General features: G+C 34.6%; 1 protein-coding gene across 2 annotated transcripts in view; it reads right to left on the reverse strand.

Annotated features, from left to right (window-relative positions):
* The window catches only part of SENP6 (SUMO1/sentrin specific peptidase 6), a 105,923-nt gene that overhangs the window by 55,549 nt on the left and 34,599 nt on the right, over positions 1-15,775 (reverse strand). The window contains exons 6-7 of one of the 2 annotated variants that reach the window (XM_012809526.1): positions 12,593-12,610; positions 5,182-5,252 (exon numbers count right to left, since the gene is read on the reverse strand). In XM_012809526.1, the coding sequence (XP_012664980.1) occupies positions 5,182-5,252; positions 12,593-12,610 (89 nt within the window). The remainder of the gene's footprint in view (positions 1-5,181; positions 5,253-12,592; positions 12,611-15,775) is intronic. The other variant, XM_023517263.1, reaches the window with a different exon arrangement.

Here is a 15,775-nt window from a genome sequence, read left to right on the forward strand (position 1 = left end):
GTGGCTCAGTGACCGTGGCTCAAGTGGCTAAGGTGCCAGCCACATACACCTAAGGTGGCAGGTTCAAATCCAGCCAGCCAGGCAAAAACAACGATGGCTGCAACAACAACAAAATAAGTAGCCAGGCATTGTGGTGGGTGCCTGTGGTCCCAGCTACTTGGGAGGCTGAGGCAGGAGACTCACTTGAGCCCAGAAGTTAGAGGTTGCTGTGAGCTGTGAGGTCACAGCACTCTACCCAGGGGGACAGCTTAAGGCTCTGTCTCAAAAATAATAATAATAATAATAATAGGTAAGAACTGAAAACAACCCAGGTGTCCATGATCAGGAAAAGAGATAAATGGTAAATTTGTACAACCATACATTAGAATGATGAAAAGGAACAAACTACCAATGCGTGCAGCAATATGAATGAATCCCAACAAAAATATCCTGAAAGAAATTTTACATAAAAAGAGTACATAATGCATTATTCCACTTATATGAAGTCGTAGAATGGGTAAAATTAATCCATGTTAGGAAAAATCAGAACAATGGTTACCTTTCAGCAGGAATGGCTGGGGAATGAGAAAGAAAATGAGGAGACAGTAACATCTGTATAGTCTTCACAGGGCTTTTGGTTAAAAAGAGACAAGTATTTGTCAGAATTTACTGAACAATATACTTAAAATTTGTATATTTTGTTGTAGGTAAATTTTATTTAAAAAGAAAAAATTAAACTGAACTTTTAAAGTTATTGATATGTCTGCTTAAGTGTTTAGAATAGTAAGGTATCATCTATAGCATCTATTTTGTAGATATATGCATTTTCACTGTAAAAGCCAATTTTTCTGTGAATAAAACTGTTTGATAAGAGCTTACAACCTTTATACAAGGCACTCTGGCAGTAAAATACATGTATCAAGTCTTAAAAATGTGCCGAGGCTGGGCACAGTGGCACTTGTCTATAGTCCGAGCATTTTGAGAGCATGAGGCCGTAGGACTGCTTGAGGCCAAGTGTTTGAGACCGTCCTGGCCTACATAGTGAGACTTTGTCTCTACAACAAAATAATTAGCCAGGGACAGTGGTATGAGCCTGTAGTCTTTGCTTCAGGAAACTGAGGCAGGAGGGTTACTTGAGCCCAGTGAGTCTGAGGTTGCAATGAGCTATGATCACACCACTGCACTCCAGTATGGCTAATAGAGCAAGAATCTGTTTCTCTTTAAAAAAAAAAAAAAAAAAAGTACATAACTTTCATCCTTGCAGTTTTATTTATAGGGAGTTGATCTAAAAAAAGATCAAATACACAAAATGCATGTGCTAGTATAATATTAGAATATCAAAACACTAAAAATGAAATTATAATTATGAATATATTGTGGATCACTGTACATTCACTTTTATTCAATTACAGAGACCTGGACACCTTACTCATAAGGAAGTGATTCCTATGTGTAAGGAATCAATCCATATTTGATTCTTAAACTTCCTTCAAAGTTCTTCATTGCGTTTTCCACGTTGGCTTTTCTCTGATATTCCAATATCTTTAAATGAGAGTACAGAAACCAGGAAATATCATAACAAATTCAAAAAGCAAGTTATAGAACAGTATACATAGTATGAATATATGTACTATAAAAAAGGGTATATATGCACACATACAAAAGGTCTGAAAGTTATATAATAAAATGCTAATAGCAGCTACCCTGGCCTGGTTGAGTAGCGGGGCAGGGAGGAGATATTTTTTCTTCTGTCTGTGAATTACATAGTGCTAAATCAGGTGATTGAGTTGTAATCATGTAATATAAGTATACTCGGAATATAATTAAATGTATATTCAGTGACAGCATCGATCTATTCATTCTCATTTTGAAGAATTAAAAAATCAGTCAGGAAAACAAAAAGGAAACACAAAGAAACAAAAGAGAAAGTAGAAAAAAATGAAATTCCTTTTTTTTTTTTTGAGACAGGCTCTTGTTCTGTCACCCAGGCTGTAGTGCATTGGTGCAATCAGCTCACAGAAACCTCAAATTCCAGAGCCCAAGTGATCCTCCCACCTCAAACTCCAGAGTCACTGGCACTACATGTCTGAGCTACTACACTGGGTTAATTTTTTTTATTTTTGTAGAAATGAGGGTCTTGATATTTTGCCCACTCTGATCTCAAGGTCCTGGCCTCAAACAATCCCCTTGCCTCAATCTCCCAATGTGCTGGAGTTATAGATATGGGCCACCATGCTCAGGCTGAGATACCTTAATAATACGGTCATAAAAATAGGATATGTAGTGAGACTAAAAATTATACTTAATGGCTTATAGCTTTAATTTTATACTGAAGAACTGCCTGCTAATGATAGCAAGTGCTAGAATATGGCCACAACTTATTGAAGTTCATATTAAGTGCCTCTTAAATTCAAAATAAAGGGGGCAAAAATGATAATAAAGAAAATCACCTTGGGTGTTAAGAATTAGAGAACGACAGTGACCTACGTATAGGGGTAAATTATTCTAGATACTATGTCAGTAACTAGTGATGCTGGGGTTAAAATCTCATTATTTTAAAAACTATTTCTAAAGGAAATCCTAAAATAAAGTACAATTTTCATATATCTACCTAACACTAAAGTCGGTGAAACAAAGTTTCCAAGTCAAATATACCAATATTCCTCTCCTAAAGTTTACCTATAAAAACGATGAATCCGCAGCTATAAATAATCAAATAAAGAGGTAGGACACAGCTCTTCTTTACAGAATAATTCTAGTTAATAAATGTCAAAGAAATGAAGAAAACAGAAAAATCACCATTAGACAAATATCAAGCTGTAACTGCTGCAAGAAAGATCTAGTAATGTATGCTAAGATCAGCAGGTAAAAGCTTCAGGAGAAACAATATTTTCACAATCTCAGGGTATCTCTTATAAGATCTTTATTAAGTACCAAGGAAAAAACTGATAATTTTACAGTAAAGCAGCCCAGAAGAAACTACCTTATGCAAGTGACCATGGTTAACATCACTAACAATAAGACATATCAACATCTTATGACCCCTGAAAAGGCCACAACATCACTTCTGTGGAAGTCTTGTCAAAAATGTGTAAGACTGGGTGGCACCTGTGGCTCAGTGGGTAGGGTACTGGCCCCACATACCAAGGGTGGCGGGTTCAAACCCAGCCCCGGCCAAATTGCAACAGAAAACCAGCCGGGCATTGTGGCAGGCGCCTGTAGTCCCAGCTACTTGGGAGGCTGAGGCAAGAGAATCACCTGAGCCCACGATTTGGAGGTTGCTGTGAGCTGTGTGATGCCATAGCACTCTACCGAGGGTGATAAAGTGAGACTCTGTCTCTATTAAAAAAAAAAAAAATGCATAGACTAAGGCCAGGTGTGGTGTTTCATGCCTATAGTCCTAGCACTCTGGGAGGCCAAGGTGGGTGGATTCCTTGAGCTCAGGAGTTTGAGACCTGCCTAAGCAAAAGTGAGATCTCATCTCTACTAAAAATAGAAAAACTGGTCAGGCATTGTGTGGGGCATCTGCAGTTCCAGCTATTTGGGAGGCTGAGGCAAGAGAATTGTTTAAGCCCAAGAGTTTGAGGTTGCTGTGAGCTGTGATACCAAAGCACTCCACTGAGGGCGACGTAGTGAGACTCTGTCTCAGAAAAGAACTTTACATCAATACATTAGTTTGGGTACATTACTATGATTATAAAGATGTTAGCATTAGGGGATCTGGGGTGAAGGGTCAATGGATGGCTCTCTGTACTAATTTTACAACTTTTCTATAAGCCTAAAATTATCTGAAAATATTAATAACAAGTTAACAGAAAAAAAGAAGATTCTTACCTATGTAATGAGTGTTGTTAAATAAATTTTTAAAATTATCTGTAACAAGCCTGGCTAACTGCCATCTAAAACTGTATTAATGGGTCATATCACTTAAACCTCTCTAAAACGCACATGTAAAATGGAAATGACAATACCTCTTGCAAAGTTAATTCTTCTTTGAGGATTAGATGTAATTTTCTTTGTGACTGAGCAAGAAAATAGTAAAGCACAGTTAAGAGCACGTTATTTGGCACTAAACAGAATGGGGTTCTATGCCAGCTCTATCATTAGCTCTGTGCCCCTGAGCAAGTTATATAATCCTTCCATGCCTCCGTTTCCTCCTTTGTACAAAATGTAGGTAAATGTATAATTTAGTTTACAGGGGGACAGAAAGCTAGGATAAAATACATAATGAACAGAAAGCATTTGACTTCATGGCACCCAGTACAGAGTAAGAGTTTGATAAAGATTAAAGGTGTAAAACAATGAATGTTGAAGAGAGAGTCGCTATTACAAAATTTAATGAGCTTAGCACAAATATCCATTGCTAAGTATGATGATTCACATTCGTAATAACTGCACACAACTAAGAAAGAATAAAACTAAATTTGGAATATTCTCTTTCTAAAATAGAGGTATGTCCAGTAAATGTATAAAAGACTTTTCAACCAAAGCAAAGAAAGAAGATGAGTATTTAAAAAACACATTCTTAGCTATCAGGAAAATCTAGTAGTTTATAATCATTATGTTTTGGAACTCAGAGCCAGTAGAGCCATTTAAACAAGCAACGGCTTAGGACAAACAAGCTGGACAATACTACTGCAGACAAAGAAAAGTAATTCGATGGTAAAATAGTTTTATAAAGTTATGTGCCCTTATTTTATTTTATTAATATAACACCAATATATTAAAAATAGTTTCAATCATAAAAATATAAATTTTAACTCACACTGGTTTTTCGCCATCTATTATTAACACAGTTATACCAAGTATGGCCTCATTTTAATTGAGTAGTTCCCTAATGCATTCTAAATTTTACAATAAAACCATTAAATGAAAAGATAATTACAGATAATTACATAATACAACATTATAATGTAGTTCAGTAGAACCAATCTCAAAGCTACAATTCAGCTACAGTTAATATATGAAACTGTAACATAAAAATGCTACTAAGATCAAAAGATTTTAAATAGTAATCACCTGACTGCAACCATCCCTTGAAAATATATCACAAAAAAATTTCTCAAATGAGTTGCAAGAAAGTTTTCTACCAATTTCTATTACACCTGAGAATATTCTAAAGTCCATGTCTCATCTGTTAGCACTTTTCATACAGTGATTCAATACCCTTCACAGGTGTAACAAATAAAACTGCACACTTACCAACACCTTGGGGCCGACTTAACTTTATGGGACTAATTTCAACTTTTTGGACATGAGGTGGATATTCTTTCCTAGAAAAGGAAATTCATATAGTTTTATTCTAGCAGAAAATATAGTTTCAAAATGAAAAAGTTAAGGGGATACATACAATATGTTATTAAAAGCAAATTATAGCTTCTTTGCCATATAAAAAAATAGTATTATAAAATAGGAAAACTGTATTTTATAAATATATGAATGCTTAAATACATTACAGGGTCCCCAAGAGCAATGACTATATTTACAATATCAATCTATCAGACCCTACAAGTCAGACTGTTGAATAAATATTTAATAAATGAATCCAAATTATTGTCCTTTCAAAGTAGTTCACTTGGAAAGCTATACATATTTATTCCTCAGATGAATAACTCTTTAAAATTTTTCTTTTAGAACAGTCTTCATAATCAGTTGATAAAAACTGTTAAAAAACTCGTAATACTTCACTGTCAACATTTTTTATTTTGAATACAAAAATTCTCAGTTTAATAATACTCAATTTGTCCAATCTTACTGTAAATGTATTTAGTTGTTTAAAAATAAATCAATGAATGAATAAATGTTAATTAGGACTGTCTTGAAGATAATTCTAAAATTGTTATAAACCAGCAATCATGAAGCAATTATTTTAGTGCTGTGATATGACTGCAGTAGGGCAGGGATATGAGTGTTATTTGTTTTGAAATATTAAATTAGTCAAACTCACATAGAATTGAATTCAAGGATTTTAAAAATCTTTTAGTAACTAAGGGTCCTAAATACTATGTCTACATGAATCCAAATAGACACAAATTAAAAAAAAAAAAAAGTAAAAACCTTGTAGCTAATTATAAGATAAAAAGATTATATAATAATTGCAAAAAAGCAATAGAACTGAGAGCGACAGAAGCTAGGTATGTTCCAACCCTAAATAAAAGCTTCTAAAAGCATTCCCATTTTATTTAACCAAGGAATTAAAATTATTGGGGCCATTCTATTTGTAAAACTATTCATATTAGTGATCTGTATCTTCTTTACTAAAGTAATGCAACTTAGTTTAACAAAAATCCCAAAGAAATTTTCTTGTAAGAATTTCATATTCTTATAAAAGTAAAAAAAAAAATTAAAGCACTCAAAATGGAAACAAAATATGAAAATAACAAAAGAACAAAATAATGAGTGGTGATCAGAGTATACTTTAATAGCAGCTAGCAAATCTTAAATGTCATGTGCCATGTACTATTCCAAGTGCTTTTTATCTATTAACTCCTTTAATCCTCATAAACACCCCATACGTTAAATACTACTATTAGTACTTTGTAGATCAAGAAGGTGAGGCACAATTAGATTAATTTGCTTATTGTCACATAATCATTAAATGACAATCATAAAGTATGAATCTTAGCAAACTGCAATCAATATTGATGAGCAGACCAACATGTGGTACAAGTGGGCAGTTTCTACTTTCTAAAATTTTAAAATTTGTGAGGATACAAATTATGAAGATGAGCATTTGTCTTAGATGTGGTAGTAGTAATAGTCCTAACAAAAAAGGAAGTAGGAGCCAGGGAATGGTATGTACTTGTAATCCTAGCTACTTGGCAAGCTGAGGAGGAAGAAATCACTTGAGGCCAGAGATTGAGTCCGTCCAGCCTGGGCAACACAGTGAGAGCCCATCTCTTAAAAAAAGGAAATAGAGGGTAGGTTTTTGGCTAACTACACTTCATCAGGATTAAAATAAAATACATGAAAAAAAATAAATAAAATGCATGTTTTTATATTTCATACACTTTCACATTAGAGGACATAATATCATCTTTCTCTAAACTGAATTGATGATTTTTATTTTTTTTGCTGTTTTTGGCCGGGGCTAGGTTCAAATCCACCACCTCCAGCAAATGGGGCCGGTGCCCCACTCCCTGAGCCACAGGTGCCACCTTGAATTGATGATTTTTTAAACCCTAATTTTTGTAACTCTATACTTCAGAAAAATTAAAATGCCAACTTTAAAACAGAGGCAATAAACCTACAGCAAAATACGATACTATTGGGGTATACTCCCTAGACTTAGGGAGTGAGAGTGAGCTAAATTTCTTAAAATAACATGTATTTTTAAAACAGTAGACAACATACATTTTGAAATACTAAAGATTATTATCAACAAGGAGAATAACTACTTGACAGTTCGTTATAGGTGGCCATAAAATTCGGAAATACAAATTTTAGTTTCAGTTCAAACCTGCTTAATTACTTTTTCTGGGATAGTAAAAGCACAAGCATTCAGCAAACATAACTGACATAAATCATGTGAGATGGTAAATCATACATGTGTTGCAGGGACTGATGAGAATGATACATTAACTCAGTGTGTTCTTTGCAGTTTGACACAATGTATGGATTCATGCATTGTTAATAAGGGACAATGTGCTAAATGTGTCATGTAATAGCCACAACTTTGTAGTGTAATGTAACATTAAACTATAACATATACTTCTCTACACAGAACTTAACTATTTCATGTTTTATTTATTCATAGTATTTGCCCCCATCAGAATGTAAACTATAGAAGTGCAATGATCTTGTCTGTTTTGTTCATCACTGCATCCTCATGCCCACAGTGGTCAATAAACAAGTAAAAAAATAAGTAAAAATGTATACCCCAAAGGTAGTATGTATTCAGAAAAGTATTTATCATTTCAAACAAGTGCACAAATATTCAATGTCATTACCAAGGATGGTAATGCTGTCAAAACCGAACCACTGGCCACTATGTACAGCCAACACATAGTAAGCCAAAATGTTGTCACCCAAAGTGCAATTAAAACCAAGCATTTAAAAGGTACTATGAGTTGTTCTTATTTATTGGAGAGGTTTGTTAGACACTGAATACATCTGGACTTTCTAACTTGTTTACTATTGTACTAGTCTTCTCCTAGTGTTTCCATGTATTATCACCATTTTCTATATAGTAGGTTTTATTACATGGTAAGATGAGTCATTCTTCTCTTCCCTCATTTATCTTAGTTTAAAAAGGATAAGTCTGGCAGTGTCCATAGCTCAGTGGGTAGGGCACTGGCCACATACACCAAGGCTAACAGGTTCGAACCCAGCCTGGGCCAGCTAAAACAACAATGACAACTGCAACAACAACAACAAAATAGCCAGGCGTTGTGGTAGGCACCTCTAGTCCCAGCTACTTGGGAGGCTGAGGCAAGAGAAATCACTTAAGCCCAAGAGTTTGAGGTTGCTGTGAGCTGTGATGCCACAGCACTCTACCAAGGGCAACACAGTAAGACACTGTCTCAAAAAAAAAAAAAGAAAAAGAAAAAGAAAAAAAAGGGTAAGTTTGTTACTCTTCTCAAATATTTACTCTTCTAAATGAACTTTAGCATCAATTTGCTTTCTTAAAATAACAACTAACTCACTGAGACTCTGACTACAATTACATAAAATTCACTTTATCTTAAGGAGTTCTGGGATCAAATAACAAAATCTTACACCAACAAGGAATGCAATATATGCCTCAGATTAGATTCTTTAGATACATTTATAAGGGATTACTCATTATTAATTTTATTACTAGATATTTAATCGTGGGTGCTGTGAATATGTTGGCCTCTCTAATATGTATCTCGATTAGAGATCAATTATTATTTTTAAAAGTATTATTATTAGAGTTGTAGCCTGTCATCTTGTTCCACGCTTATTATTTCCAAAGGCTTAGACAACTCTTATTCCAAGGAAGATAGTATCATCTGAATATAATTTTATTTTCAGACAATTCAGATAGCAATTTAAGTTGTTATTATGAATGAGTTCCAACACTCTGAAAAACAATTTAGCAGCACTTATCAAAAGCATTAAAAACACTTGTAACTTTGGCAAAAAAGTCCTTTTCCGGAGATTTATTCTAAGAGATACAAACAAAGTTGTTCACTGATATGTTACATACAATAGTAAAAAACAACCAGAAATGGGCTAGTGAGTAAATAAGTCATGTATATCTGCAGGACAAGCTGTTACACAGTTGTTGAAATTTATTCTTTAGAAGCCAACTTAAGACATGGAAAAATGCTCAGGACATAATGTTAGGTGAAAATTCAGAATACACAGCTGTATTTTCATTATGACTTCACATATGTTAAGCGCATTAAAAATTACATAGAAAAAATCTGAAAAAAATGTAGGAAAATACTAACAATGTAATTTTCTATTATGAAACTTTAAAAAATTATAATATCTCTAACTATACTTGTCTTTTCACACACCCTGTAAGCATTTCTAAAATTTCATATTTTATTTTCATGTTATCATATTCATTTTATATTTCATGTTTATATTATATTCATATTATGTATTTTCATATTTTTATTATATTCTCACCTTTTTTTATTTTAAAATTCTCTAAAATATGTATATACTTTTTACAACAAAAAATAATACCTAACTTTTTAAAAAAGTTCAAAAGCCACTATGTGTTTCTATTTTATAATAGGTCCATATAGTCTTTATTTAGGAAGAGAAAAAAAAGGCAGTTCAAACACCAGATTAAATATATTCTAGGTAGATGGTACTATCGTACACACTGTTTATAACCCATCTGACCATGAGTCAGAAACAAATTCCAGTCATTCAAGCTGTCACTTACCCACAACACAGAATTGCTACAAATTTTTTAACTCTGAAGCTCTGTTTTAATATTGTTATTTATTTACTTATTCTAGCTGGGTTTTAAGCTTAAAACATACTTAATTCAATGTGCTTAGTATTTATAGCACAAGTGGAAAAAACCTGGAAAATAACCTTCTAAAACTGCCTAGCTTTTCTGAGACAGGTAATTCTTTAAACAATTTTTTCAGAGATTCACTGTCCCTCATGTGAGGAATAAAAAAAAAAAAAGAGCTATTACTCTTCAAAGATCAGTAAAAAGATGTGGTTTACCGTTCATTCTTAAGAGAGAGAAAAGGCTATGAGGAAAAAGAAAAAAAATTTTTTTTGAGACAGAGTCTTGCTTTGTCACCCTTGGTAGAGTGCCTTAGCGTCGTAGCTCACAACCACCTCAAACTCTTGGGCTTAAGCGATTCTCTTGCCTCAGCCTCCCAAGTAGCTAGGACTTCAGGTGCTCACCACAATACCCGGCTAATTTTTTTAGAGACTGTGTCTTGCTCTTGCTCAGGCTGGTCTCCTACCTATGAGCTCAGGCAATCTTCTAGCCTTGGCCTTCCAGAGTGCTAGGATTACAGACATTAAGTCACCATATCTGGCCAAAAAAATTCTTTTACTAAGTAAAATCTACTAATAATACAAATTCTTCTCAGCTGATCTTTGATAACATAAAGCTAAATTACCTACAATAATTTAGGTAAGGATCCAAAATATTATGGGCTAAGTTCAGCCTAACAGTAACTATGTTGCTAAATAAAGCACTCAGGTATAACACTTTCTGCATTTTAATTACTGTAACATAGAAGAAAAAATAAGTTTATTTGACTAAAACAAGAATCTGTTCCCCATGTGTGATTTTACAAAGAATTCTTTATATTTCTGGCAGTTTTATTTTAAAAATACTTTATGAATAAGCTTTGTTACTTGAGAGTTATAAATTAAAAATACATAGGCCAGGCACAGTGGCTCATGCCTGTCATCCTAGCACTCTGGGAGGATTACTTGAGTAATCCTCAAGTGGGTGGACTACTTGAGCTCAGGAGTTCCAGACCAGCCTCAGGAAGAGGGAGACCACGTCTCTACTAAAAATAAAAAAAACTAGCCAGACCTTGTGACAGGCACCTATAGTCCCACCTACTTGGGAGGCTGAGACAAGAGGATAGCTTGAGCCCAAGAGTTTGAGGTAACTGTGAGCTATGATGCCACAGCTCTCTATCCAGGGGCCAGGGTAAGACTGTTTTGAAAAAAAAAATCAAATAAATAAATAATAAAAACATAAAAAATGCCCCATCTATATCTGACAAGAAATAATGATTTACTTAAAGAAAAACACTGACATAATGGGAAAATACTTTTTTCCTAGGAAATAGGTAAGTAAAATATTTGTACAACCCATTCACTTAAAACATGTAAGACTTATAGTTTTTGACAATTATAAAATATGCTTATAAATCTTTGGCTAAAAGGACCATCTTGAAATTTGCATTTTAGAAACTTGGTGTTTATGAAGTAATGTGGAACATCTGTATTTTATAAAATATTGCAGGTTGTCCTCTTTACTTCCTTTATAGCTTTGAACAAAATCACAGAGTTGAAGTTAAAGAATTAAACAAAATTCTGGAATGCCCCTTCTTTTGACACTCACAGATTACATCAAAGTACTGCTTTACCACAAGCAGGATTAGCCCATTTGGAGGAAGAGTAAGGAGGCGTCTCCAGACTTCTGAGCACCTCTTCAAACCAAGAAAAATACAACAGGCACAGCAAAAGATGCTCTCCATACAAACTTTTAGAAAGAAACTGCTCTTATGGACACAGCTTCACAATTAAAACTGTTTCACTATTCAAAGGAATGTGCATTCGCAAAGAACTTTTTCATGACATTTATGTTATTCATATTTCTCCTAAAAGAAAATGTGTTTGTCCATGTTCTTACAAAAGGAACAAACAGCGATAGAAGAAGGTCTGTCAAAAATTCAGTCACGATTTTGGGGGTTGGAATAGAGTATTTTTGAGGTTTAAAGTTCTAACTTCATGCTTAAGGTGTTTAAATTCCACTTTTCTCCCTCACTCCAGTCTACTAACATGTAAAAACCAGAGTGTTATCACTAATGTATAAAAACTAAAATTCTGTGAGGTAACTGAAAGCAACTTTACTACTAAGGCATCAAAATACTCTATTTTTAAAGGAAAGTAGTCAAACATCAGAATATATAATAATCATTCATACAAAAATGTATATTGAGAAAGATATTAAAACACCACCAACCAAACATGTTATACTACTGACGAGTTTCTTTTTATTAGAGAGAATTGTTGGTATCAGAACAGGAAGGGGGGGGAGGGGAGAATAGGGAGAAGTTAGTTAAATACAAAATTATAGCTAGATAGGAGAAATGAATTCTCTGGTGTTTTATAGCACTGTAGGGTAAATAAGGTTAACTATAATTTACTACATACTTTCAAAAAACTAGAAGAGAGAATTTTGAAGTTTAATAAGGTGATGGCTAAGCTAATTACCCTGGTGTGATCATTAAACATTGTACACATGTACTGAAATATAACTCTGTATCCCATAAATATGCACAATTGTGTCAGATAAGGAAACATTTTTAATTGATAAGCTTTAATAAACTCCAATTCAATGGGTATTTTTCAAGGCACAGAAGTAATTTAATATTTAATTGCTATATCCATGCTCTAATTTCATCAATTGGTTTTAGCTTACCTTTCGTTTCGGTCCAGACTGTTTAAAACATGAAAAAGAAAAAAAATGTAAGAGGCAAGACCTCACTGTTGATATATCATTGTAGTTGCTGTAACTATAGTCAATATAGCAAAACTATAACGTGATCAATTTGTTTTAAACACATTTACATATATCACTTACTATGTTTTGAATTTTGTCTAAATTTTTTTCAATTTTGTCAACACAGTAATTTAAACAATCTTCTCAAATATTAACAGGAAGAAAGATGAATATAAATTACTACAAAAACTCTTGAAAGGGCTTTATTTAACTACCAAATATTTCGAGTTTAATGTAGTAGTCCTCCCCTTATCCTCAGGGAAACTTTCCAAGACACCAGTGAGTGCCCGAAACTGAGGATAGTACCAAATCAATACACTGGAAGGAAGCACTGGTGGAACCATTCCATAAGTAAGACAGCTGTTCCTCATGCTTTCTAGTTGACACTGCCAGAAAATGGGCAGATAATTTATTTTTATTTTTGAAGGTATTTGTGTTCTTTGCTCTGTACACTACGCTTCACTTTAACATAAGCCCTGCAGCATTCCCACATAGTACTAAGTTCATCTATCTATTCCTATTTTATGCCCTGATGCCTCTTTGCACTTGTATGAATTTGAATGTATTTCCCTTTCCTGAACATCATTCATGATCTTTGAAAAATTCAATGATGGCTCAGTGCCTGTAGCTCAAGCGGCTAAGGTGCCAGCCACATACACCAGACCTGGAGGGTTTGAATCTAGCCCAGGCCTGCCGAACAACAATGACAACTGCAACCAAAAAAACAGCTGGGCGTGCGTGGCACCTGTGGCTCAAAGGAGTAGAGCACCGGCCCTATATGCCAAAGGTGGTAGGTTCAAATCCAGCCCTGGCCAAAAACTACAAAAAAAAATACATATATAGCCAGGCGTTGTAGTGGGTGCCTGTAGTCCCAGCTACACGGGAGGCTGAGGCAAGAGAATCGCTTAAGCCCGAGGTTGCTGTGAGCTGTGACACCATAGCAGTCTACCCAGGGTGACAGCTTAAGACTCTATCTCAAAACAAACAAAAAAAAAGAAAAATTCAAGGATGTTATCACAGCAAACTTAGAAACTATCTCAGTATCTACTAATAGTTCCGGAATGGTTAAGTTAAAATATTTTTTAATATTTAATATTAAATATTAACTGCTGGTAACTGGAACTACAGAAATCAAAACCTTGAAGGCAGAAAGAGGACTACTGTAGATGTATGTAAACCGTTTTCAAGGAACAATAACATTCCTAAAGGTTACAAAGTTTTTAGTAATTCTAGTTGTAAGACCAGGTATGATTACTTGATCTTGAGTGAAAAAAAGTTTTAAGGCTAGAACTTTTATACTAAAATCTTAGATTAAATACAGTACATAATTTGGGACACAGGAAAGGCCTATAATTTAAAATCATGGTCCATTATCTCGTGACTAATGTATAAAGTTCTACCTTTCTCCACAGTTCATGGAAACTCCAGCAAGCTATCAGCATCAATTTTTCAAGAGTAAAATTATATAAGTCGTCAACTTAGGATTTATATAAAATAAATCTGTTGGCTGACCAAAAGAAAAAAAAAAAGCCATTGCATGGAGTGTCCTTTTCTACCTGGTACACTCAAAACCTCCTTTAATCTTTCCTTACTGATAACCGAATCAACCTCTATCCTTATTGAACTTGAACTTCAAAGAGAGGAATGCTGACGTATCTATCTTTGAATACTCTGCACCCAACTTATGCTTGGTATGTAGCACAAAAATCACTCAATGTCTTTGAAGGAAGAAAAAAAAAATTTTTTTTTTTTTGAGACAGAATTTCAAGCTGTCACCCTGGGTAGAGTGCCATAGCATCATAGCTAATAGCAACCTCCAACTCAGGTTCAAGCAATCCTCTTGCCTAAGTATTTCTATTTTTAGTAGAGACGAGGTCTCACTTTTGCTCCAGTGGGTCTTGAACTCGTGAGCTCAAGCAATTCACCCCACCTCAGCCTCCCAGAGTGCTAGGATTACAGGCAAGAGCCACCACGCCCAGTCAAAAATTTTAAAACTCTAAATCAGCGGTTCTCAACCTGTGGGTCGCGACCCCTTTGTAACAATGAAAATACACCACAGCATTAGGAAGGTTGAGAACCATGGCTCTAAATGAACCTGTCATTTGGCAACAAACGTTTTTAATGACAGAAGACCACAGCTGGAAAAAGTAATGTTTACTCTTGCACAGAATAAATATTTAAGTAGAATCTGTCCTGTTGACGTGACTCTTTATAGTCTTCTTTACTGCCCCTAATCATTCTTGTGAAATATTCCACTCAGGATTGTTTACTTACTCATTCAGAAACAGGGTTTCACCCTATTTAACCCAGGCTGGAATGCAGTGGCATGATCACAGCTCACCCTACTGCATCCTCAAAATCCCTAAACTCAAGTAATAATCCTGTCTCAGCCTCTCCAGCAGCTGGGACTACACAGTAATCCCCAGGTAATTCTTATTTTCTGTAGAGCTTTTGCTATGTTGCCCAGGCTGGTTTAGAACTCCTGCCTTAGCCTCCCAAAGGGTTAGGATTACAGGCATGAGCTGGATTGTTTCTTTTAAATATACATTAATTCAGGTTCCTGTTGTTGTTATTTAAATATACATTAATATTAATGTATTAATGTCAGGCTGTTATTTAAATATACATTAATTCAGGTTGTTGTTGTTATTTAAACATACATTAATATTGATGTATTAATGTCAGGTTGTTATTTAAATATACATTAATTCAGGGTGGCACCTGTGGCTCAAGGGGTAGGGTGCCAGCCCCATATGCCAGAGGTGGCAAGTTCAAACTGGCCAAGAACTACAAATAAATAAATAAATATACATTAATTCAGGTTGTTGTTGTTGTGTTTTGAGACAGAGTCTCATTCAATCACCCTGGGTAGAGTATATTGGTGTCCTACCTCACAGCACACTCAAACTCCTGGGTTCAAGTGATCCTCCTGCCTCACCCTCCCAAGTAGCTGGGACTAAAGGCACCCACCACAATGTCCAGCTAGTTTTTCTTTTTTATTTATTTATTTATTTTTTATTTATTTATTTATTTTTTTTGAGACGGAGCCTCAAGCTATCCCCCTGGGTAGAGTGCCATGGCATCACAGCTCACAGCAACCTC

This window comes from Otolemur garnettii, unplaced genomic scaffold (genome assembly GCF_000181295.1).
Source record: "Otolemur garnettii isolate 467f Iridium unplaced genomic scaffold, OtoGar3 scaffold00107, whole genome shotgun sequence".
Classification (NCBI taxonomy): Eukaryota; Metazoa; Chordata; class Mammalia; order Primates; family Galagidae; genus Otolemur; species Otolemur garnettii.